We start from the raw sequence: 27206 nt of genomic DNA, 5'->3' as shown, positions 1-27206 counted from the left end.
CTCCTGTAAATGGCCTCCTGTAAAATGGCCTCCTGTAAATGGCCTCCTGTAAATGGCCTCCTGTAAAATGGCCTCCTGTAAAATGGCCTCCTGTAAAATGGCCTCCTGTAAATGGCCTCCTGTAAATGGCCTCCTGTAAAATGGCCTCCTGTAAAATGGCCTCCTGTAAAACCGGCTAACAATGGATGGACAGAACAGGTAACGATCATCAACTATATGACTCTGCAGCGTGTCTAGCCCCTCACTTCACACACACACACACACACACACACACACACACACACACACTGCTGCGCTAAAAGAAGAATCCAAGCCAGTTGATAACAATCAAACTATATGAAAAGGACTCAGCAGCATCGCACCAATGGGGAGTCAGAAAAACAATATATAAACACACGTTTCCCTCCAAAAGACATTATGATGTATTACGTACAGAATCACAGACCTGTGGCTACATAGGCTACATATTAAACAACACGACAGTGGATTTACTACAACACAAACCAATGGCCTGTGGCTCGCCTCTTTTCAGTACATTCTCCCTTTTTGATGGTCAACCCCATTGAGATCAGTCTAAGGATGCAACTCAGTAAGCCAACTACAACTAAGTCTTGCATCCCAAATGTCATCCTATTCCCTATGTAGTGCACTACTTTAGACCAGCCCTATGGAACCCTATTCCCTATATAGTGCACTACTTTAGACCAGCCCTATGGTACCCTATTCCCTATATAGTGCACTATTTACGACCAGCCTATGGAACCCTATTCCCTATATAGTACACTACTTTAGACCAGGGCCCTATGGAACCCTATTCCCTATATAGTGCACTACTTTAGACCAGCCCTATGGAACCCTATTCCCTATATAGTGCACTACTTTAGACCAGCCCTATGGAAACCTATTCCCTATATAGTGCACTACTTTAGACCACCCCTATGGAACCCTATTCCCTATATAGTGCACTACTTTAGACCAGCCCTATGGAACCCTATTCCCTATATAGTGCACTACTTTAGACCACCCCTATGGAAACCTATTCCCTATATAGTGCACTACTTTAGACCAGCCCTATGGAACCCTATTCCCTATATAGTGCACTACTTTAGACCAGCCCTATGGAACCCTATTCCCTATATAGTGCACTACTTAGGACCAGCCCTATGGGCCTGGTAAAAACGGTCCACTTTATCGGGGATAAGGCCCTAGGCCCTATATGAAACATAACTATGTGCCCCTCTCTGGTTTGGCTCTAAACAGACATATACATGAAGTCAACGAGCTCCAGCTCCTACCCCCAGATCCAGCTCCTACCCCCAGATCCAGCTCCTACCCCCAGATCCAGCTCCTACCTCCAGATCCAGCTCCTACCCCCAGATCCAGCTCCTACCTCCAGCTCCTACCCCCAGATCCAGCTCCTACCCCCAGATCCAGCTCCTACCTCCAGATCCAGCTCCTACCCCCAGATCCAGCTCCTACCCCCAGATCCAGCTCCTACCTCCAGCTCCTACCTCCAGATCCAGCTCCTACCCCCAGATCCAGCTCCTACCTCCAGCTCCTACCCCCAGATCCAGCTCCTACCTCCAGCTCCTACCCCCAGATCCAGCTCCTACCTCCAGCTCCTACCTCCAGATCCAGCTCCTACCTCCAGCTCCTACCTCCAGATCCAGCTCCTACCCCCAGATCCAGCTCCTACCTCCAGCTCCTACCTCCAGATCCAGCTCCTACCCCCAGATCCAGCTCCTACCTCCAGCTCCTACCCCCAGATCCAGCTCCTACACCCAGATCCAACTCCTACCTCCAGCTCCTACCCCCAGATCCAGCTCCTACCCCCAGATCCAGCTCCTACCCCCAGATCCAGCTCCTACCTCCAGCTCCTACCCCCAGATCAAGCTCCTACCCCCAGATCCAGCTCCTACCCCCAGATCCAGCTCCTACCCCCAGATCCAGCTCCTACCTCCAGCTCCTAACCCCACATCCTATTTACACTGCAGGGCCAGAAGTATGTGGACACGTGCTCATCGAACATGTCATTCCAAAATCTGGGGCATTAATATGGAGTTGGTCCCCCCTTTGCTACTACAACATTTACATTTACATTTACGTCATTTAGCAGACGCTCTTATCCAGAGCGACTTACAAATTGGTGCATTCACCTATGATACAACAGCCTCCAGTCTTCTGGGAAGGCTTTCCACTAGATGTTGGAACATTGCTGCGGGGATTTGCTTCCTGGCTCGCAGTCTGCGTTCCAATTCATCCCAAAGGAGTTCGATGGGGTTGAGGTCAGGGCTCTGTGCAGGCTAGTCAAGTTCTTCCACACCAATCTCGACAAACCGTTTCTGTATGGACCTCGCATTGCGCACGGTGGCATTGTCATGCTGAAACAGGAAAGAGCCTTCCCCAAACTGTTGACCCAAAGTTGGAAGCACAGAATCGTCTAGAATGTCATTGTATGTTGTAGCGTTAAGATTTTCCTTCACTGGAACTAAGGGGCCCGAACCATGAAAAACAGCCCCCGACCATTATTCTTCAATACAGCAGGGTCAGGTTGGTCACATGTAGAGAGGAGGTAGAGGGGTCTCAGGCTTCAATACAGCAGGGTCAGGTTGGTCACATGTAGAGAGGTGGTAGAGGGGTCTCAGCCTTCAATACAGCAGGGTCAGGTTGGTCACATGTAGAGAGGTGGTAGAGGGGTCTCAGGCTTCAATACAGCAGGGTCAGGTTGGTCACATGTAGAGAGGAGGTAGAGGGGTCTCAGGCTTGAATACATTAGAGGGAAAGTAAACGGTTTGTTGATTTAAAGAGATTAAAGCAGACGCAAGCAAAGCAGCTCAATGGATTTTAATTAACTTGCCATATATGAAATGTATGTTATTAGGCATTACTAGATTAAATGGCAAACGCAAGTACTCGTTCTGCTTGGCTGACTGGAATAAAAAGCAATTTAGAAGCAGGTCTAGTTTCCTACAGACAAATAGAGTATGATGCTACTAGGGCTACTGCTGCTGACTTGGTGAATAGGATAGGCCAGGATACATTCTGAAACACTGTCTCCTCCTAACAGCCACGCAGGGGGATCAGCTACATTATGTATAATATACATACATTCTAGTTACAGGTTCCACATACTAGTTCCAGATTCCAGTCCCAGGTTCCACATTCTAGTTATAGGTTCCACATTCCAGTCCCAGGTTCCACATTCTAGTTCCAGGTTCCACATTCCAGTCCCAGGTTCCACATTCTAGTTCCATGGTTCCACATTCCAGTCCCAGGTTCCACATTCTAGTTATAGGTTCCACATTCTAGTTCCAGATTCCAGTCCCAGGTTCCACATTCTAGTTCCATGGTTCCACATTCCAGTCCCAGGTTCCACATTCCAGTCCCAGGTTCCACATTCTAGTTCCATGGTTCCACATTCCAGTCCCAGGTTCCACATTCTAGTTACAGGTTCCACATTCTAGTTACAGATTCCAGTTCCAGGTTCCACATTCTAGTTCCAGGTTCCACATTCCAGTCCCAGGTTCCACATTCTAGTTCCATGGTTCCACATTCCAGTCCCAGGTTCCACATTCTAGTTACAGGTTCCACATTCTAGTTACAGATTCCAGTTACAGGTTCCACATTCTAGTTCCAGGTTCCACATTCCAGTCCCAGGTTCCACATTCTAGTTCCATGGTTCCACATTCCAGTCCCAGGTTCCACATTCTAGTTAGAGGTTCCACATTCTAGTTACAGATTCCAGTTCCAGGTTCCACATTCTAGTTCCAGGTTCCACATTCTAGTTCCATGGTTCCACATTCTAGTTCCACGGTTCCACATTCCAGTCCCAGGTTCCACATTCTAATTACAGGTTCCACATTCTAGTTCCAGATTCCAGTTCCAGGTTCCACATTCTATTTCCAGGTTCCACATTCTAGTTCAAGATTAATCATTATAGTTCCAGGTTTCTCATTCTAGTTCCAGGTTCCTCATTCTAGTTCCAGGTTCCCCATTCTTGTTCCAGGTTCCTCATTCTAGTTCCAGGTTCCTCATTCTAGTTCCAGGTTCCTCATTCCAGTTCCAGGTTCCACATTCTAGTTCCAGTTTCCAGTTCCAGGTTCCTCATTCTAGTTCCAGGTTCCTCATTCTAGTTCCAGGTTCCTCATTCTAGTTCCAGGTTCCTCATTCTAGTTCCAGGTTCCACATTCTAGTTCCAGTTTCCAGTTCCAGGTTCCTCATTCTAGTTCCAGGTTCCCCATTCTAGTTCCAGGTTCCTCATTCCAGTTCCAGGTTCCTCATTCTAGTTCCAGGTTCCTCATTCTAGTTCCAGGTTCCACATTCTAGTTCCAGTTTCCACATTCTAGTTCCAAAGTTCCATGTTCTCTCTGGAAATCAAGCAGCGGACTGGCTGAATGAGTGAGTGAGTGACTAACTGGCTAACTGGCTGGCTGGCTGGCTGGCTGACTGTCCCATTACTCTCTCTGAGTCATTCAGGGTGAATGGGATGCCTTGGCAGGAGTCCTGTCTGGTCAAATCACAAGCTAATTAAGCAATAAGGCCCGAGGGGGTATGGTATATGGCCAAACACCCAAGGTGCCTTATTGCTATAATAAACTGGTTACCAACGTAATTAGAGCAGTAAAAATAAATGTTTTGTCATACCCGTGGTATACGGTCTGAAAAACCACGGCTTTCAGCCAATCAGCATTCATGGCTCAGAACCAATCTTGCTAAACTATCAACAAGGCTCTGTGCAGGGCTGTTCTGCACCCATGGCAATTATAATGTTGCAGCTAGGCTCCTTGACGAGTCGCTTACTGCGTTCGGCTAGGCTCCTTGACGAGTCGCTTACTGCGTTCGGCTAGGCTCCTTAACGAGTCGCTTACTGCGTTCGGCTAGGCTCCTTGACGAGTCGCTTACTGCGTTCGGCTAGGCTCCTTGACGAGTCGCTTACTGCGTTCGGCTAGGCTCCTTGACGAGTCGCTTACTGCGTTCGGCTAGGCTCCTTGACAAATCGCTTACTGCGTTCGGCTATGCTCCTTGATGAGTCGCTTACTGCGTTCGGTGTCCTGGAGGTTCCAGAGTAGAGCAACTATCACTCAATAAGCCGTGTGAATATACACGAAGGGATAGTTTGAGCATGAAGCTTTACCCCTGTTAGTGCTGTGACCTAAAAGTCTGAAAATCTCATTTCATGTAAAAGGATAGGACTAAGTAATCTGCCAAGGTATTGTAAACTACGACTGCTCAGCACTGCACACAGTATGCAACATAAGTAACATTTTATTTTAGCAATTAATTTCTAAATAACCAAATAACTTGCCAAGACAGCAGCTACTCTTCCTGGCGTCCAGCAAACTTAAGGCAGTTTACACAATTTTAAAAACATTACAATACATTCACAGATTTCACAACACACTGTGTGCCCTCAGGCCCCTACTCCACCACTACCACATATCTACAGTACTAAATCCATGTGTATGTTATTGTCTGTGTGTGTGTGTGTGTATGCATGTGTCTGTGCCTATGTTTGTGTTGCTTCACAGTCCCTGCTGTTCCATAAGGTGTTTTTTATCTGTTTTTTAAAAATCTGATTCTACCGCTGCATCAGTTACCTGATGTGGAATAGAGTTCCATGTAGTCATGGCTCTATGTAGTACTGTGCACCTCCCATAGTCTGTTCTGGATTTGGGGACTGTGAAGAGACCTCTGGTGGCATGTCTTGTGGGGTATGTATGGGTGTCTGAGCTGTGTGCCAGTAGTTTAAACAGACCTCTGGTGCCCTGTCTTGTGGGGTATGGATGGGTGTCTGAGCTGTGTGTCAGTAGTTTAGACAGACCTCTGGTGGCATGTCTTGTGGGGTATGTATGGGTGTCTGAGCTGTGTGCCAGTAGTTTAAACAGACCTCTGGTGGCATGTCTTGTGGGGTATGGATGGGTGTCTGAGCTGTGTGCCAGTAGTTTAAACAGACCTCTGGTGGCATGTCTTGTGGGGTATGGATGGGTGTCTGAGCTGTGTGCCAGTAGTTTAGACAGACATCTCGGTGCATTCAACACGTCAATACCTCTCACAAAAACAAGCAGTGATGAAGTCAATCTCTCCTCCACTTTCAGCCAGGAGAGATTGACATGCATATTATTAATATTAGCTCTCTGTGTTCATCCAAGGGCCAGCCGTGCTGCCCTGTTCTGAGCCTATTGGAATTTTCCTAAGTCCTTTTTTGTGGCACCTGACCACACGACTGAACAGTAGTCCAGGTGTGACAAAACTAGGGCCTGTAGGACCTGCCTTGTTGATAGTGTTGTTAGGATGGTAGAAACTAGGGCCTGTAGGACCTGCCTTGTTGATAGTGTGGTTAGGATGGTAGAAACTAGAGCCTGTAGGACCTGCCTTGTTGATAGTGTTGTTAAGAAGGTAGAAACTAGGGCCTGTAGGACCTGCCTTGTTGATAGTGTTGTTAAGAAGGCAGAGCAGTGCTTTATTATAGACAGACTTCTCCCCATCTTAGCTACTGTTGTATCAATATGTTTTGACCAGGACAGTTTACAATCCAGGGTTACTCCAAGCAGTTTAGTCACCTCAACTTGCTCAATTTCCACATTATTTATTACAAGATTTAGTTGAGATTTAGGGTTTAGTGAATGATTTGTCCCAAAATACAATGCTTTTAATTTTAGAAATATTTAGGACTAATTTACTCCTTGCCAACCATTCTGAAACTAACTGCAGCTCTTTGTTAAGTGTTGCAGTCATTTCAGTCTCTGTAGTAGCTGACGTGTATAGTGTTGAGTCATCCGCATACATAGACATGAATTAAGATTTTTTTTAAGTAACAGTTAACTTGGGTAATTCCTAATTCTACCTGGATTATGTTTGACAGGCTTCCGTTAAAGAACAGCCTCTGTGTTCTGTTAGACAAGTAACTCTTTATCCACATTATAGCAGGGGGTGTAAAGCCATAACAAATACGTTTTTCCAAAAGCAGACTATGATCGATAATGTCAAAAGACGCACTGAAGTCTAACAAAACAGCCCTCACAATAATTTTATAATCCATTTCTCTCAGCCAATCATCAGTCATTTGTGTCAGTGCTGCGCTTGTTGAGTGTCCTTCCCTATAAGTGTGCTAAAAGTCTGTTGTCAATTTGTTTACTGTAAAATAGCATTGCATATGGTCAAGCACAATTTTTTTCCAAAAGTTTACTAAGGGTTGGTAACAGGCTGATTGGTCGGCTATTTGAGCCAGTAAAGGGGACTTTACTATTCTTGGGTAGAGGAATGACTTTAGCTTCCCTCCAGGCCTGAGGGCAACACACTCTCTAGTAGGCTTAGATTGAAGATGTGGCAAATAGGAGTGGAAATATCATTCGCTATTATCCTCAGTAAATGTCCATCCAGATTGTCAGACCCCGGTGGTTTGTTATTGTTGATAGACAACAATCATTTTTGCACCTCTTTCTTCCACACTGACTTTACTGAATTTAAAATGACAACGCTCGTCTTTTATAATTTGGTCAGATATACTTGTGTAGTGTCAGCGTTTGTTGCTGGCATGTCACGCCTAAATTTGCTAATCTTGCCAATGAAAAAGTCATTAAAGTAGTTGGCATTATCAGTGGGTTTTGTGATGAATGAGCCATCTGATTCAACGAATGATGGAGCTGAGATTGCCCTTTTTCTGAACATTTTATTGAAGATGCTCCAAAGCTTTTTACTATAATTCTTTATATAATTTATCTTTGTTTCTTAGTGTAGTTTCTTCTTCTTTTTGTTCAGTTTAGTCACATGATTTCTCTATTTTCAGTGCATTTGCCAATCGGTTGTTCAGCCAGACCTATTTGCCATTCCTTTTGCCTCATCCCTCTCAACCATACAATTTTTCCATTCCTCATCAATCCACAGGGATTTAACAGTTTTTAACAGTCATTTTCTTAATGGGTGGATGTTTATTAGCAACTGGAATAAGCAATTTTATAAATGTCTCAAGTGCAGCGTCTGGTTGCTCCTCATTACTCACCACAGATCAACAAATATTCTTTACATCATCAACATATGAATCACTACAAAACTTATTGTATGACCTGTTATACTCTATATTAGGCCCAGCCTTTGGAACTTTGGTTTTCCTAGATATGGCTGCTATTTTGTGATCACTACATCCGATGAATCTGGATACTGTTTTAGAGCACATTTCTGCAGCATTAGTAAAGATGTGATCAATACATGTTGATGATTTCATTCCAGTGCTGTTTGTAACTACCCTGGTAGGTTGACTGATAACCTGAACCAGGTTGCAGACACTGGTTACTGTTTAAAGCTTTTTCTTGAGTGGGCAGCTTGATGAAAGCCAGTCAATATTTAAATCACCCAGAAAATATACCTCTCTGTTGATATCACATACATTATCAAGCATTTCACATGTTATCCAGATACTGACTGTTAGCACTTGGTGGTCTATAGCAGCTTCCCACCAGAATGGGCTTTAGGTGAGGCAGATGAACCTGTAGCCATATTACTGCAACAGTATTTAACATGAGATCCTCTCTAATCTTTACAGGAATGTGGTTCTGAATATAAAACAGTAACAGCTTCCCCATTGGCATTTCTGTCTTTTCTGTAGATGTTATAAACATGTATTGCTACCACTGTATCATCAAAGGTTTTATCTAAGAACGTTTCAGAGATAGTCAGAATATGAATGTTATCTGTTACTAGCAAGTGATTGATTTCATGCACCTTGTTTCCTAAGCTACATATGTTAACGTGGGCAATTTTGAGCACTTTTCCATAAGCAGTAGGAGACAAAGAAGAAAGCATTCTTCAGACAGTCAGTATTGTGCTGCATGTCTCCACAGCCCACACAGGCTCAATCAGACAGTCAGTATTGAGCTGCATGTTTCCACAGCCCACACAGGCTCAATCAGACAGTCAGTATTGAGCTGCATGTTTCCACAGCCCACACAGGCTCAATCAGACAGTCAGTATTGAGCTGCATGTTTCCACAGCCCACACAGGCTCAATCAGACAGTCAGTATTGAGCTGCATGTCTCCACAGCCCACACAGGCTCAATCAGACAGTCAGTATTGAGCTGCATGTTTACACAGCCCACACAGGCTCAATCAGACAGTCAGTATTGAGCTGCATGTCTCCACAGCCCACACAGGCTCAATCAGACAGTCAGTATTGAGCTGCATGTTTCCACAGCCCACACAGGCTCAATCAGACAGTCAGTATTGAGCTGCATGTCTCCACAGCCCACACAGGCTCAATCAGACAGTCAGTATTGAGCTGCATGTTTCCAACACCCACACAGGCTCAATCAGACAGTCAGTATTGAGCTGCATGTTTCCAACACCCACACAGGCTCAATCAGACAGTCAGTATTGAGCTGCATGTTTCCACAGCCCACACAGGCTCAATCAGACAGTCAGTATTGAGCTGCATGTTTCCAACACCCACACAGGCTCAATCAGACAGTCAGTATTGAGCTGCATGTTTCCACAGCCCACACAGGCTCAATCAGACAGTCAGTATTGAGCTGCATGTTTCCACAGCCCACACAGGCTCAATCAGACAGTCAGTATTGAGCTGCATGTTTCCAACACCCACACAGGCTCAATCAGACATTCAGTATTGAGCTGCATGTTTCCACAGCCCACACAGGCTCAATCAGACAGTCGGTATTGAGCTGCATGTTTCCACAGCCCACACAGGCTCAATCAGACAGTCAGTATTGAGCTGCATGTTTCCACAGCCCACACAGGCTCAATCAGGTTCAGACTTGACATGTTTCATCATGACACTTTCCCAGAGCGCAATTAACTTCTATGGTAGCACAGAGACTCACTGGGCCCTGGGGGGCAATTTAGCAGCGTCAAGCCTCAGAGAGACAGAGGCTGAGTCCCCAACGGCACCTTTGTTCCCTATATAGAGTGCACTATACAGCCCATAGGGCTCTGGTCAACAGTAGTGCACTATATAGGGAACAAAAGGTGCCCTTTCGGATGCAGCCAGAAAAACGGAGAGCAGGAGAGATGGATAAGACGGATAAGAGAAAAGCTGCATCCCTTCCTGTCTTTTTCTGCCTCTGTCACCAAGCTGCCACACGCTAAGACTAGTCATCCGTGTCCACTCAAACACGCCTCATAACCACTGCGTCATGTTAATCCCCACTATCTGGGCGTCCCAAATGGCACCCTATCCCCTTTAATAGTGCACTACTTTGGACCAGAGCCCTATGGCACCCTATCCCCTTTAATAGTGCACTACTTTGGACCAGAGCCCTATGGCACCCTATCCCCTTTAATAGTGCACTACTTTGGACCAGAGCCCTATGGCACCCTATCCCCTTTAATAGTGCACTACTTTGGACCAGAGCCCTATGGCACCCTATCCCCTTTAATAGTGCACTACTTTGGACCAGAGCCATATGGCACCCTATCCCCTTTAATAGTGCACTACTTTGGACCAGAGCCCTATGGGTGCCCTGTGTAGGCAACAGCCAACAGGGTGCCATTAACAGGGCGGCGTTTGGGACGCATCCAGTCACTGTGTCACAGAAGAGAATATGATATGGCTATTACCATATTACCATATCATGTCATTAAAGGTTTAAATATGAGTTCTGGAGAGGTCAAACCACTCAAGGATTTGCTTCTCTCAGAGATATTTTCTTCTCCAAAGTTTATAAACAGATATTAAAGGAACCTGTCATGATTCATCTGGTCAGTCTGTAATAGGTATATGTCCTGGGTCGTACACTCTGGTCAGTCTGTAATAGGTATATCTCCTGGGTCGTACACTCTGGTCAGTCTGTAATAGGTATATCTCCTGGGTCGTACACTCTGGTCAGTCTGTAATAGGTATATCTCCTGGGTCGTACACTCTGGTCAGTCTGTAATAGGTCTGTCTCCTGGGTCGTACACTCTGGTCAGGCTGTAATAGGTATATCTCCTGGATCGTACACTCTGGTCAGGCTGTAATAGGCATATCTCCTGGGTCGTACACTCTGGTCAGGCTGTAATAGGTATATCTCCTGGGTCGTACACTCTGGTCAGGCTGTAATAGGTATATCTCCTGGGTCGTACACTCTGGTCAGTCTGTAATAGGTCTGTCTCCTTGGTCGTACACTCTGGTCAGGCTGTAATAGGTATATCTCCTGGATCGTACACTCTGGTCAGGCTGTAATAGGTATATCTCCTGGGTCGTACACTCTGGTCAGGCTGTAATAGGTATATCTCCTGGGTCGTACTCTCTGGTCAGGCTGTAATAGGTATATCTCCTGGGTCGTACACTCTGGTCAGGCTGTAATAGGTATATCTCCTGGGTCGTGCATTCTGGTCAGGCTGTAATAGGTATATCTCCTGGGTCGTACACTCTGGTCAGGCTGTAATAGGTATATCTCCTGGGTCGTAAACTCTGGTCAGGCTGTAATAGGTATATCTCCTGGGTCGTACACTCTGGTCAGGCTGTAATAGGTATATCTCCTGGGTCGTACTCTCTGGTCAGGCTGTAATAGGTATATCTCCTGGGTCGTGCATTCTGGTCAGGCTGTAATAGGTATATCTCCTGGGTCGTACACTCTGGTCAGGCTGTAATAGGTATATCTCCTGGGTCGTACACTCTGGTCAGGCTGTAATAGGTATATCTCCTGGGTCGTACACTCTGGTCAGGCTGTAATAGGTATATCTCCTGGGTCCCAAACAATTAGAGGGAAAGATTCACTCTTCTGGTAAATGGCCTGTCACCTTGTGGACAAGTGGGCTCCATGTTCTGAAAATAGCATTGACAAAACCAGTGACCCCCATGGATTATTTTCCAAGCGGGGCACAATTACAAGGGCGACCCAAATCCAAATGGTTTTAGGTTGGTGAAAAACAGAGATAGGTTGTAAGCTGCCCCCCCTAAACAAACACTGCACAAAAAAATGAAATGACCATCACTTTCATCTTAAAAATGAGAGTAGTTGCATTCTGGGGTAAATGCCATAGAGTATAACTACCTAATAAATTATTCAACAATTAATAAGAAGTCTCAATATGTAAATTAGTCTCTCTTGATTCTTGCTGATCTCAAGGACAATGTGGCACATTGCCATTTCAATACATATTTTTTTAGAGGGCAAACTAATTGTAATACTATCACAAGTTATAAGAGGAAACAGTTTTGAGTTCTATAATGATTCCTTACTACATAATTCAGATTTTAACCCTTTAACACTAAACACATTGATCCGGTATGTAGTATTTAAGTAGCAGCACATTAATGTGAGATATAAAACACCGCTGTTATCTCCCCAAAACTGTGTGTGTGATCTTTGACTGTGCTGCGCCCCATTCATATGGCTGTAATTACCTGTATTATACTAAACTCTCTGTACTTTCCCCTGTGACATCGAACTGCACTGAACAAAAAAATATAAACGCAACATGTAACAATTCCATTGATTTTTACTGAGTTACACTTCATATAAAGAAATCAGTCAATTTAAATACAATTCATTAGGCCCTAATCTATGGATTACACATGACCGGGAATACAGATATGCATCTGTTGGGTACAGATACCTTTAAAAAAAGATATGGTATGGGGCAGGCATAAACTACGGACAACGGACATAATTGCATTTTATCGACTGGCAATTTGAATGCACAAAAATACTGCAAAGTCTTGACCTCACACTGGGCCTCACACTGGGCCTCACACTGGGCCTCACACTGGGCCTCACACTGGGCCTCACAATGGGCCTCACACTGGTACTCGCAATGGGCCTCACACTGGGCCTCACACTGGGCCTCACACTGGGTCTCACACTGGGCCTCACACTGGGCCTCACACTGGGCCTCACACTGGGCCTCACAATTGGTCTCACAATGGGCCTCAGGATCACGTTGCAGTATTTTTGTGCATTCAAATTGCCAATCGATAAAACGCAATTACGTTCGTTGTCCGTAGCTTATGACTGCCCCATACCATAACCCCACCTCCACCATGGGGCCCATACCATAACCCCACCTCCACCATGGGGTCCATACCATAACCCCACCTCCACCATGGGGTCCATACCATAACCCTACCGCCACCATGGGCCCCATACCATAACCCCACCTCCACCATGGGGCCCATACCATAACCCCACCTCCACCATGGGGCCCATACCATAACCCCACCTCCACCATGGGGCCCATACCATAACCACACCTCCACCATGGGGCCCATACCATAACCACACCGCCACCATGGGGCCCATACCATAACCCCACCTACCGCCACCATGGGGCCCATACCATAACCCCACCTCCACCATGGGGCCCATACCATAACCCCACCTACACCATGGGGCCCATACCATAACCCCACCGCCACCATGGGGCCCATACCATAACCCCACCTCCACCATGGGGCCCATACCATAACCCCACCTCTACCATGGGGCCCATACCATAACCCCACCGCCACCATGGGGCCCATACCATAACCCCACCGCCACCATGGGGCCCATACCATAACCCCACCGCCACCATGAGACCCATACCATAACCCCACCTCCACCATGGGGCCCATACCATAACCCCACCTCCACCATGGGGCCCATACCATAACCCCACCTCCACCATGGGGCCCATACCATAACCCCACCGCCACCATGGGGCCCATACCATAACCCCACCTCCACCATGGGGCCCATACCATAACCCCACCTCCACCAGGGGGCCCATACCATAACCCCACCGCCACCATGGGGCCCATACCATAACCCCACCGCCACCAGGAGGCCCATACCATAACCCCACCTCCACCATGGGGCCCATACCATAACCCCACCTCCACCATGGGGCCCATACCATAACCCCACCTCCACCATGGGGCCCATACCATAACCCCACCGCCACCATGGGGCCCATACCATAACCCCACCGCCACCATGGGGCCCATACCATAACCCCACCTCCACCATGGGGCCCATACCATAACCCCACCTCCACCATGGGGCCCATACTATAACCCCACCGCCACCATGGGGCCCATACTATAACCCCACCGCCACCATGGGGCCCTCTGTTCACAACGTTGACATCAACAACTGCTCGCCCTTCACGACGCCTTACACACGGTCTGCGATTGTGAGGTCGGTTGAATGTACTGCCAAATTCTCTAAAACGAGATTGGAGGCGGCTCATTGGTAGAGAAACAAACATTCAATTCTATGCCAACAGGTCTGGTGGACATTGCTGCAGTCAGCATTCCAATTGCACTGCTCCTTCAAAACTTGAGACATCTGTGGCGTTGTGTTGTTGTGGCAAAACTGCACAGTTTTATTGTCCACAGCAAAGTGCACCTGTGTAATGATCATTCTGTTTAATCAGATTATTGATATGCCACAACTGTTAAGTGAGTAGTAGTTCTGTATATCTGATGGATCCTGTATGTAGTAGTATGCGCACACACACACACGCACATGCACACGCAGTATATCCAGTTCTATCCAGTTCTATCCAAGGTATAATACCCAGTTCTATCCAGTTCTATCCAAGGTATAATATCCAGTTCTATCCAGTTCTATCCAAGGTATAATACCCAGTTCTATCCAGTTCTATCCAGTTCTATCCAAGGTATAATATCCAGTTCTATCCAAGGTATAATATCCAGTTCTATCCAAGGTATAATATCCAGTTCTATCCAAGGTATAATATCCAGTTCTATCCAGTTCTATCCAAGGTATAATATCCAGTTCTATCCAGTTCTATCCAAGGTATAATATCCAGTTCTATCCAAGGTATAATACCCAGTTCTATCCAGTTCTATCCAGTTCTATCCAAGGTATAATATCCAGTTCTATCCAAGGTATAATATCCAGTTCAATCCAAGGTATAATATCCAGTTCTATCCAGTTATATCCACGGTATAATATCCAGTTCTATCCAAGGTATAATATTCAGTTCTATCCAAGGTATAATATCCAGTTCTATCCAGTTATATCCACGGTATAATATCCAGTTCTATCCAATGTATAATATTCAGTTCTATCCAAGGTATAATATCCAGTTCTATCCAGTTCTATCCAAGGTATAATATCCAGTTCTATCCAAGGTATAATATTCAGTTCTATCCAAGGTATAATATCCAGTTCTATCCAAGGTATAATACCCAGTTCTATCCAGTTCTATCCAAGGTATAATATCCAGTTCTATCCAGTTCTATCCAAGGTATAATACCCAGTTCTATCCAGTTCTATCCAAGGTATAATATCCAGTTATATCCAAGGTATAATATCCAGTTCTATCCAAGGTATAATATCCAGTTCTATCCAGTTATATCCACGGTATAATATCCAGTTCTATCCAAGGTATAATATCCAGTTCTATCCAAGGTATAATATCCAGTTCTATCCAGTTCTATCCAAGGTATAATATCCAGTTCTATCCAAGGTATAATATTCAGTTCTATCCAAGGTATAATATCCAGTTCTATCCAAGGTATAATACCCAGTTCTATCCAGTACTATCCAAGGTATAATATCCAGTTCTATCCAGTTCTATCCAAGGTATAATACCCAGTTCTATCCAAGGTATAATATCCAGTTCTATCCAGTTCTATCCAAGGTATTATATCCAGTTCTATCCAGTTCTATCCAAGGTATAATTTCCAGTTCTATCCAGTTTTATCCAAGGTATAATACCCAGTTCTATCCAGTTCATTAAGGTCCTAAAGGAGAAGCAGCCTTACCGTTCTCTGTGTTTTCATGTTCAGCAATACATCCATTTCCCATACAGTTAATCAGTAGGTAAAGCAACAAGACACATACAGTAGCAAAACAAGAGACACAAATGTGGTATCCAATAGCATAAAGTTGAAAGCTTCAGTTCCCTACCGTTCTCAGTGTTCTCGTGCTCGGTGTCTGTGAGGGTCAGATTAGAGTTGGCCCTGCTGGACAGACAGGAGCTGCGTCCCGACTTGGTGTTGCGACCCCACAGTCTGACGGCGTGCTCCGGGGACATGACCCCGTCAGGCTCCGTGTCGGCGTCCGAGCACATGCTCACAGAGTAGTCACGGTGAGGCAGACCCATGCCCAAACCACCACCAGAACCAAGACCCAGGTCACCACGGTATGACGCCAGGTGAGGAGGGAGAGGATCCCCGAAACCAAGGTCTCTGAGAGAAAAATCTGCTCCTGGAGGAGGACAGGTACAATAGACACAGAGACAGACAGACAGACAGACAGACAGACAGACAGACAGACAGACAGACAGACAGACAGACAGACAGACAGACAGACAGACAGACAGACAGACAGACAGACAGACAGACAGACAGACAGACAGACAAAGAGAAAGATAGAAAGATAGAAAGATAGAAAGAGAAAATGTATCCATATTTGTAATGAATCAGTACTATACAGACAATATGATGTACTGTGAGGCCCTTAACATTGTGCAACATCAGAGAGGGGAACGGGACAGTAAGAGCCTTTATATTGCTGTAGTTCCGCAGACTTCCACTGCTTCCAGTGCTACTCCTTCCTATACATTAAACATCCATGGTGTGGCAAAGGCTTTATAAGCAGACGTTTTCAGGTCACCGCTCCGCTCAATAGAGCTGTGTCCCAAATTGCACCCTATTCGCTACATGGTGCACTATTTTTGACCAGGGCCCATAGGGGCATTATATAGGGAATAGGATGCCATTTGGGATGCAAGCCTAGAAGGACATAAAAGTCATCAGGGAAGGATCAGATACAGGTCCCTCACTATCTCCCCCTGCAGCCTTCCTCCCCCCTGCAGCCGTCCTACTCCCCTGCAGCCTTCCTCCCCCCTACAGCCTTCCTACTCCCTGCAGCCTTCCTCCCCCCTACAGTCTTCCTTCCCCTGCAGCCTTCCTCCCCCCTGCAGCCGTCCTACTCCCTACAGCCTTCCTACTCCCTGCAGCCTTCCTCCCCCCTGCAGCCTTCCTACTCCCCTGCAGCCGTCCTACTCCCCTGCAGCCTTCCTACTCCCTGCAGCCGTCCTACTCCCTGCAGCATTCCTACTCCCTGCAGCCTTCCTCCTCCTGCAGTCTTCCTCCTCCTTGCAGCCTTCCTCTCCCCTGCAGCATTCCTACTCCACACAGCCTTCCTCTCCCCTGCAGCATTCCTACTCCATGCAGCCTTCTTCCCCCTGCAGCCTTCCTCCTCCTTGCAGCCTTCCTACTCCCTGCAGCCTTCCTCCTCCCTGCAGCCTTCCTACTCCCTGCAGCCTTCCTCCTCCCTGCAGCCTTCCTCCTCCCTGCAGCCTTCCTCCTCCCTGCAGCCTTCCTCCTCCCTGCAGCATTCCTACTCCATGCAGCCTTCCTACTCCCTGCAGACTTCCTCCTCCTTGCAGCCTTCCTACTCCCTGCAGCCTTCCTCCTCCCTGCAGCCTTCCTCCTCTCTGCAGCCTTCCTACTACCTGCAGCCTTCAAACTCAATGCAGCCTTCCTACTCCCTGCAGTCTTCCTACTCCCTGCAGTATTCCTACTCCCTGCAGCCTTCCTACTCCCTACAGCCTTCCTACTCCCTGCAGCCTTCAAACTCAATGCAGCCTTCCTATTCCCTGCAGCCTTCAAACTCAATGCAGCCTTCCTACTCTTTGCAGCCTTCAAACTCAATGCAGCCTTCCTACTCCCTGCAGCCTTCAAACTCAATGCAGCCTTCCTACTCTTTGCAGCCTTCAAACTCAATGCAGTCTTCCTACTCCCTGCAGCCTTCAAACTCAATGCAGCCTTCCTACTCTTTGCAGCCTTCAAACTCAATGCAGGCTTCCTACCCCCTATAGCCTTCAAACTCAATGCAGCCTTCCTACTCCCTGCAGCCTTCAAACTCAATGCAGCCTTCCTACTCTTTGCAGCCTTCAAACTCAATGCAGCCTTCCTACTCCCTATAGCCTTCAAACTCAATGCAGCCTTCCTACTCCCTGCAGCCTTCCTACTCTCTGCAGCCTTCCTACTCTCTGCAGCCTTCCTACTCCCTGCAGCCGTCCTCCCCCTGCAGCCATCCTCCCCCTGCAGCCATCCTCCCCCTGTAGCCTTCCTCCCCCTGCAGCCTTGCTACTCCCTGCAGGCTTCCTACTTCCTGCAGCCTTCCTCCTCCCTGCAGCCTTCCTACATCCTGCAGCCATCCTCCCCCTGCAGCCTTCCTCCTCCTTACAGCCTTCCTACTCCCTACAGCCTTCCTCCTCCCTGCAGCCTTCCTCCTCCCTGCAGCCTTCCTACTCCCTGCAGCCTTCCTACTCCCTGCAGCCTTCCTCCTCCTTACAGCCTTCCTACTCCCTGCAGCCTTCCTCCTCCCTGCAGCCTTCCTACTCCATGCAGCCTTCCTCCTCCCTGCAGCCTTCCTCCCCCGGCAGCCTTCTTCCCACTTGCAGCCTTCTTCCCCCTGCAGTCTTCCTCCCCCCTGCAGTCTCCTCAGCCCTGCAGCCTTCCTCCTACTTACAGCCTTCCTCCTCCTTGCAGCCTTCCTCCTCCCTGCAGCCTTCCTACTCCCTGCAGCCTTCCTACTCCCTGCAGCCTTCCTCCTCCTTGCATCCTTCCTACTCCATGCAGCCTTCCTCTCCCCTGCAGCATTCCTACTCCATGCAGCCTTCCTCCCCCTGCAGCCTTCTTCCCACTTGCAGCCTTCTTCCCCCTGCAGCCGTCCTCCCCCTGCAGTCTTCCTCCCCCCTGCAGTCTCCTCAGCCCTGCAGCCTTCCTCCTCCTTGCAGCCTTCCTCCTCCCTGCAGCCTTCCTACTCCCTGCAGCCTTCCTCCTCCTTGCAGCATTCCTACTCCATGCAGCCTTCCTCTCCCCTGCAGCATTCCTACTCCATGCAGCCTTCCTCCCCCTGCAGCCTTCTTCCCACTTGCAGCCTTCTTCCCCCTGCAGCCGTCCTCCCCCTGCAGTCTTCCTCCCCCTAGCAGTCTCCTCAGCCTTGCAGCCTTCCTACTCCCTGCAGCCTTCCTCCTGCTTGCAGCCTTCCTCCTCCCTGCAGCCTTCCTACTCCCTGCAGCCTTCCTCCTCCTTGCAGCATTCCTACTCCATGCAGCCTTCCTCTCCCCTGCAGCATTCCTACTCCATGCAGCCTTCCTCCACCTGCAGCCTTCTTCCCACTTGCAGCCTTCTTCCCCCTGCAGCCGTCCTCCCCTGCAGTCTTCCTCCCCCCTGCAGTCTCCTCAGCCCTGCAGCCTTCCTCCTCCTTGCAGCCTTCCTACTCCCTGCAGCCTTCCTCCTCCCTGCAGCCTTCCTACTCCCTGCAGCCTTCCTCCTCCTTGCTGCCTTCCTCTTCCCTGCAGCCTTCCTACTCCCTGCAGCCTTCCTCCTCCTTGCAGCCTTCCTACTCCCTGCAGCCTTCCTCCTCCCTGTAGCCTTCCTATTCCCTGCAGCCTTCCTACTCCCTGCAGCCTACCTACTCCCTGCAGCCTTCCAACTCTTGCAGCCTTCCTCCTCCCTGCAGCCTTCCTACTCCCTACAGCCTTCCTCCACCTGCAGCCTTCCTACTCCCTACAGCCTTCCTACTCCCTGCAGCCTTCCTACTCCCTGCAGCCTTCAAACTCAATGTAGCCTTCCTACTCCCTGTAGCCTTCCTACTCCCTGCAACCTTCCTACTCCCTGCAGCCTTCCTACTCCTGCAGCCTTCCTACTCCCTGCAGTCTTCCTACTTGCTGTAGCCTTCCTACTCCTGCAGCCTTCCTACTCCCTGCAGTCTTCCTACTCCCTGTAGCCTTCCTATTCCCTGCAGCCTTCCTACTCCCTGCAGCCTTCCTTTCTCTTGCAGCCTTCCTACTCCCTGCAGCCTTCCTACTCCCTGCAGCCTTCCTACTCCTGCAGCCTTCCTACTACCTGCAGTCTTCCTACTCCCTGTAGCCTTCCTACTCCCTGCAGCCTTCCTACTCCCTGCAGCCTTCCTACTCCCTGCAGCCTTCCTACTCCGTGCAGCCTTCCTACTCCCTACAGCCTTCAAACTCCCTGTAGCCTTCCTACCCCCTACAGCCTTCCTACTCCCTGCAGCCAACCTACTCCCTACAGCCTTCCTACTCCCTGTAGCCTTCCTACTCCCTACAGCCTTCCTACTCCCTGCAGCCTTCCTACTCCCTACAGACTTCCTACTCCCTACAGCCTTCCTACTCCCTGCAGTCTTCCTACTCCCTGTAGCCTTCCTACTGCCTACAGCCTTCCTACTCCCTGCAGTCTTCCTACTCCCTGCAGCCTTCCTACTCCCTGCAGTCTTCCTACTCCCTGTAGCTTCCTACTCCCTGCAGCCTTCCTACTCCCTGCAGCCTTCCTACTCCCTGTAGCCTTCCTACTCCCTACAGCCTTCCTACTCCCTGCAGCCTTCAAACTCCCTGTAGCCTTCCTACTCCCTACAGCCTTCCTACTCCCTGCAGCCTTCCTACTCCCTACAGCCTTCCTACTCCCTGTAGCCTTCCTACTCCCTACAGCCTTCCTACTCCCTACAGCCTTCCTACTCCCTACAGCCTTCCTACTCCCTACAGCCTTCCTACTCCCTGCAGTCTTCCTACTCCCTGCAGCCTTCCTATTCCCTGCAGTCTTCCTACTCCCTGTAGCTTCCTACTCCCTGCAGCCTTCCTACTCCCTGTAGCCTTCCTACTCCCTACAGCCTTCCTACTCCCTGCAGCCTTCAAACTTCCTGTAGCCTTCCTACTCCCTACAGCCTTCCTACTCCCTGCAGCCTTCCTACTCCCTACAGCCTTCCTACTCCCTGTAGCCATCCTCCCCCTGCAGCCTTCCTCCCCCTGTAGCCTTCCTCCCCCTGTAGCCTTCCTCCCCCTGCAGCCATCCTCCCCCTGCAGCCTTCCTACTTCCTGCAGCATTCCTACTTCCTGCAGTCTTCCTCCTCCCTGCAGCCTTCCTACATCCTGCAGCCATCCTCCCCCTGTAGCCTTCCTACTCCCTGCAGCCGTCCTACTCCCTGCAGACGTCCTACTCCCTGCAGCCGTCCTACTCCCTGCAGCCTTCTTCATCCCTTCAGCCTTCCTACTTTCTGCAGCCTTCCTACTCCCTGCAGCCTTCCTACTCCCTGCAGCCTTCAAACTCAGTGCAGCCTTCCTACTCCCTGCAGCCTTCCTACTCCCTGCAGCGTACCTACTCCCTGCAGCCTTCCAACTCTTGCAGCCTTCCTCCTCCCTGCAGCCTTCCTACTCCCTACAGCCTTCCTCCACCTGCAGCCTTCCTCCACCTGCAGCCTTCCTACTCCCTACAGCCTTCCTACTCCCTGCAGCCTTCCTACTCCCTGCAGCCTTCAAACTCAATGCAGCCTTCCTACTCCCTGTAGCCTTCCTACTCCCTGCAGCCTTCCTACTCCCTGTAGCCTTCCTACTCCCTGCAGCCTTCCTACTCCTGCAGCCTTCCTACTCCCTGCAGTCTTCCTACTCCTGCAGCCTTCCTACTCCCTGTAGCCTTCCTACTCCCTGCAGCCTTCCTACTCCCTGTAGCCTTCCTACTCCCTACAGCCTTCCTACTCCCTGCAGCCTTCCTACTCCCTGCAGTCTTTCTACTCCCTGTAGCCTTCCTATTCCCTGCAGCCTTCCTACTCCCTGCAGCCTTCCTACCTCTTGCAGCCTTCCTACTCCCTGCAGCCTTCCTACTCATGTAACCTTCCTACTCCCTGCAGTCTTCCTACTCCCTGTAGCCTTCCTACTCCCTGCAGCCTTCCTACTCCCTGCAGCCTTCCTACTCCCTGCAGCCTTCCTATTCCCTGCAGCCTTCCTACTCCCTGCAGCCTTCCTACCTCTTGCAGCCTTCCTACTCCCTGCAGCCTTCCTACTCCTGTAACCTTCCTACTCCCTGCAGTCTTCCTACTCCCTGTAGCCTTCCTACTCCCTGCAGCCTTCCTACTCACTGCAGCCTTCCTACTCCGTGCAGCCTTCCTACTCCCTACAGCCTTCAAACTCCCTGCAGCCTTCCTACTCCCTGCAGCCAACCTACTCCCTACAGCCTTCCTACTCCCTGTAGCCTTCCTACTCCCTACAGCCTTCCTACTCCCTGCAGCCTTCCTACTCCCTACAGACTTCCTACTCCCTACAGCCTTCCTACTCCCTGCAGTCTTCCTACTCCCTGTAGCCTTCCTACTCCCTGCAGCCTTCCTACTCCCTGCAGTCTTCCTACTCCCTGTAGCTTCCTACTCCCTGCAGCCTTCCTACTCCCTGCAGCCTTCCTACTCCCTGTAGCCTTCCTACTCCCTACAGCCTTCCTACTCCCTGCAGTCTTCCTACTCCCTGTAGCTTCCTACTCCCTGCAGCCTTCCTACTCCCTGTAGCCTTCCTACTCCCTACAGCCTTCCTACTCCCTGTAGCCTTCCTACTCACTACAGCCTTCCTACTCCCTACAGCCTTCCTACTCCCTACAGCCTTCCTACTCCTGCAGCCTTCCTACTCCCTGCAGCCTTCCTAGTCCCTGCAGCCTTCCTACTCCCTACAGCCTTCCTACTCCTGCAGCCTTCCTACTCCCTGCAGCCTTCCTAGTCCCTGCAGCCTTCCTACTCCACCTGCAGCCTTCCTACTCCCTACAGCCTTGTTAAAATCAAACTAACAAGAAATTCACCAAGTCTTTCAGGTTTCCAAATGCCACACACGAAACGTGTGACAGGGAATATACAGCTCACTTGGAAAGTTTTCAGACTCCTTCGATTTCACCACATTTTGTTACGCTACAGCCTTATTCTAAAATGGATGAAATTGTTTTTTTCCTCATCAATTTACCCAATACCCATTAATGACAAAGCAAAAACAGGTTTTTAGAGAGCTAATAAACAACAAAAATATCACATTTAGATAAGTATTCAGACCCTTAACTCAGTACTTTGTCTAAGCACTTTTGGCAGCAATTAAAGCCTCGAGTCTTCTTGGGTATGATGCTACAAGCTTGGTACACCTGTATTTGGGGAGTTTCTCCCATTCTTCTCTGCAGATCCTCTCAAGCTCTGTCAGGTTGGATGGGGAGCGTTGCTGCACAGCTATTTTCAGGTCTCTCCAGAGATGTTAGATCGAGTTCAAGTCCAGGCTCTGACTGGGCCACTCAAGGACATTGAGACTTGTCCCGAAGCCACTCCTGTGTTGCCTTGGCTGTGTGCTTAGGGTCGTTGTCCTGCTGGAAGGTGAACCTTCGCCCAAGTCTGAGGTCCTGAGCAGGTTTTCATCAAGGATCTCTCTGTACTTTGCTCCATTCATCTTCCCTCGATCCTGACTATTCTCCCAGTCCCTGCCGCTGAAAAACATACCCACAGCATGATGCTGCCACCTTCATGCTTCACCGTAAGGATGGTGCCAAGTTTCCTCCAGATGTGACACTTGGCATTCAGGCCAAAGAGTTCAACCTTGGTTTCAATAGACCAGAGAATCTGTCATGTGCCTTTTACTGAGGAGTGGCTTCCATCTAGCCACTCTACCATAAATACCTGATTGGTGGAGTGCTGCAGAGATGGTTGTCCATCAGGAAGGTTCTCCCATCTCCACAAGGAGTGACCATCGGGTTCTTGGTCACCTCCCTGACCGATTGCTGACCGATCCCCGATTGCTCAGTTTGGCTGGAAACATCTCAAGGATGATCAATGGAAACAGGATGCAACTGAGCTCAATTTTGAGTCTCATAGCAAAGGGTCTGTATACTAACGTAAATATATTTACATTTTTACATTTTTTATAAATTTGCAAACATTTATAAAAACCTGTTTTTGCTTTGTCATTACGGGGTATTGTGTGTGGATTGATGAGGAACACAAATAATTTCATCCATTTTAGAATAAGGCTGTAATGTGGAAAAAAAATGAAAGGGTCTGAATTTTTCGAAGTCACTGTATTATAACATGATAAAATCGAATCACTTGTTCTATCTTTGCCCTGAATAGAATACTCTCGTTGGAGATGATTCTTGTTGTAAGGATGTGGGGAATGTTGTGAGCAGGCAAGAGCCTTTATTATATTGTTTTGCTAACCTTGCACTGCTACATGGGCGTCGACAACCATATAGAATAACAGAACAGTAAAATGACGCTGAATTGATTCTGTTAGAAACAAATCTATTTTTTATTTTTTTTAATTGCTTCATCATATTGTGACGATACGCACTGCAGAGCACCCATCACAGACATCGGACTCCATTTCTATCAACTCATGGCGCGCCAAACACAGATGGCAAATGTTTGCGAAATGTTTGTTCATGTTACTAGCGTTTGCGACCATATTTCGATTGATAGACGTGTAAAGACATAGAAGATCGCAAGAAGAACCTGGAACATTGATTATTTCAGATGTACGTTACTATGGGAGAATCTCAATTGGTTTTGCTCGTCTCCTCTCCTTCGTCCTCTCCTCGCCACTTTGAAAAACGTCAAAGTTAATAGAAGGAGCGGAGGCGAGGAGAGAAAAACGACTACGACTTGTATGAAATTAGAATCTCCTTCTGCACTAGCTCGTCATCAGGTTAATGGCATTTACAGGGGGAGGTAATGTGTTAAAAACAATAAAAAGCTAGAAATGTAGCTAGTTGTTTTTAATGTCTGCCAGTAAACAACAAAGGGGCAGATTTCAAACCTCCGAAGGATACATTTTAGTAGTAGGGGACTAATCGAGGTGACGACGACTACTAACTAAATGACTAAATGACTAACTAAATAACTAAATGAAACTCAACCACTTTTAGTAGTAGGGGACTAATCGAGGTGACGAGGACTACTAACTAAATGAAACTCAACCACTTTAGTAGTAGGGGACTAATCGAGGTGACGACGACTACTAACTAAATGACACATTCCACCATTTTTCCGGGTAACGGAGGAGAGGAGGACGGAAGAGTCGAGGAGAGGACAGACTTTTTCCTCAACTGAGAATCCACCATTGTTTCAGCGACCTGTACTCACCAACGTGGAGTGATTGTGGACTGATTAGGAGAGAGCACGTGCACATAGATATCCAACAAGGTGCGGCACACTCAGTAATTCAATTGTTCATACATCCTACGATGTCGAGGGGTTTCTCCTAATAACTTCATACGTTGAATGTTGAATAAAATAGCATGGATATATTTTTTTATGAATTAACTATTGAGAAGTATTGATTGTGAAGGTAATGAATAATCTAAATTGATGAAATACCTGTTAGGTGTTCTTTGGATTTTATTTTATTAGGCAAGTCAGTTCAGAACAATTTCTTATTTACAATGACAGCCTAGGAACAGCGGATTAACTGCCTTGTTCAGGGGCAGAACGACAGATTTTGTACCTTGTCAAGTCGGGGATTCGATCTTGCAACCTTTCGGTTACTAGTCCAACACTCTAACCACTAGGCTACCTGCTCTAACCACTAGGCTACCTGCTCTAACCACTAGGCTACCTGCTCTAACCACTAGGCTACCTGTCTCTAACCACTAGGCTACCTGCTCTAACCACTAGGCTACCTGCTCTAACCACTAGGCTACCTGCTCTAACCACTAGGCTACCTGCTCTAACCACTAGGCTACCTGTCTAAAACCACTAGGCTACCTGCCTCCTCTAACCACTAGGCTACCTGCCTCCTCTAACCACTAGGCTACCTGCCTCCTCTAACCACTAGGCTACCTGCCTCCTCCAACCACTAGGCTACCTGCTCTAACCACTAGACTACCTGCCATCCCTGTGTTAGGAGGTTGGTCATTAAGCCTGTTTATTTGGCTCCTTTTCAGAAGAGCTTAGGCTGAACTAACATTTTGTCCCAGGGCTCTTTTCAACTCAGTTGTGTGAGGAAATATTGATGATTGTTGTCGAAATGATACTCTCTCTATATTCCCTCTCTCTCTCTCCCTGCTACAGGACAAGGAACCTTCTGAATATCAGTAGGTCTACTGAGAACTCTTCTATTCATTCCCAATACAGTGTTTTTAACTTAATTTTAATGTTTTCCCTGTATGAATGAATGAATGAATACACGGTCTGCTTCTCACCTTGCCTACAGAACTCGTCTGCCTCGTGATGGACCATATCTTTGACCCGGTTGCCGTAGGCGGCCATCCTGGACTCCTGATCAAAAGCCTTCAGAGTCTCACTGGAGCTGTACCCTTTAGGGTTGCCCTTCCCTCCATCCTCGCTGTCCGCTGAGGAGCTGGTGTAACGCCGCTCTGTGTCCCTCCGAGCCGTCAGCGAGCGGTACGGTCTACGTTCTTTCACTTCCATGGTGGATGCTACTTTGCTCTCTCTTACACATCAACAGTAACACAGCCAAGTCAGACACAGTAACTCTGAAACAGAGGAAGAGAAAACACAGGAGAGGTGAGTGAAAAAGGGACTGTTTGTTTCGTTGAGTTGGAGTTTGTTTGTGCCTTTGATTAAAAGTGTTTGAAACACTCTGAGTGAGGACTATAGGGGTGAGAATTCAGTTTGTCTCAGTCTGTAGAAACCCTGTCTTGCTAAATATACCTCTAGTCTAGACTAGATAAACTGCTCCAATGTACCCTGAACAAAAATATAAACGCAACATGTAAAGTGTTGGTCCCATGTTTCATGAGCTGAAATAAAAGATACCAGAAATGTTCCATACGCACAAAAAGCTTATTTCTCTCAAATGTTGTGCACACATTTGTTTACATCCCTGTTAGTGAGCATTTCTCCTTTACCAAGATAATCCATCCACCTGACAGGTGGGGCATATCAAGAAGCTGATTAAACAGCATGATCATTACACAGGTGCACCTTGTGCTGGGGACAATAAAAGTGTGCAATTTTGTCACACAACACAATGCCACAGATGTCTCAAGTTTTGAGGGATTGTGCAATTGGCATGCTGACTGCAGGAATGTCCTCCAGAGCATTGAATGTTTATTTCTCTACCATAAGCCGCCTCCAACTTCGTTTTAGAGAATTTGGCAGTACGTCCAACCGGCCTCACAATCGCAGACCACGTGTAAGGCGTCGTAAAGGGCGAGCGGTTTGTTGATATCAACATTGTGAACAGAGCGCCCCATGGTGGCGGTGGGGTTTAGTATATGGGCAGGCATAAACTACGGACAACAAACACAATTGCATTTTATCGATGGCAATTTTAATGCACAGAAATACCGTAACAACATATCTGTATTCCCGGTCATGTGTAATCCATAGATTAGGGCCTAATGAATTGTATTTAAATTGACTGATTTCTTTATATGAAGTGTAACTCAGTAAAAATCAATGGAATTGTTACATGTTGCGTTTATATTTTTTTGTTCAGTGCAGTTCGATGTCACAGGGGAAAGTACAGAGGGTTTAGTA

General features: G+C 47.9%; 1 protein-coding gene across 1 annotated transcript in view; it reads right to left on the bottom strand.

Annotated features, from left to right (window-relative positions):
- LOC115163936 (teneurin-4-like) overlaps window positions 1-26239 on the bottom strand; it is a 97912-nt gene extending 71673 nt beyond the window's left edge. The window contains exons 1-2 of the mRNA XM_029716128.1: window positions 25904-26239; window positions 15855-16154 (exon numbers count right to left, since the gene is read on the bottom strand). Coding sequence (XP_029571988.1) covers window positions 15855-16154; window positions 25904-26132 — 529 coding nt within the window. The 5' untranslated portion in view covers window positions 26133-26239. The remainder of the gene's footprint in view (window positions 1-15854; window positions 16155-25903) is intronic.
- Window positions 26240-27206: the final 967 nt, after the last annotated feature.

This window comes from Salmo trutta, chromosome 26 (assembly GCF_901001165.1).
Source record: "Salmo trutta chromosome 26, fSalTru1.1, whole genome shotgun sequence".
NCBI classification, from domain to species: Eukaryota; Metazoa; Chordata; class Actinopteri; order Salmoniformes; family Salmonidae; genus Salmo; species Salmo trutta.
This window is presented reverse-complemented; position numbering and strand designations above follow the sequence as displayed.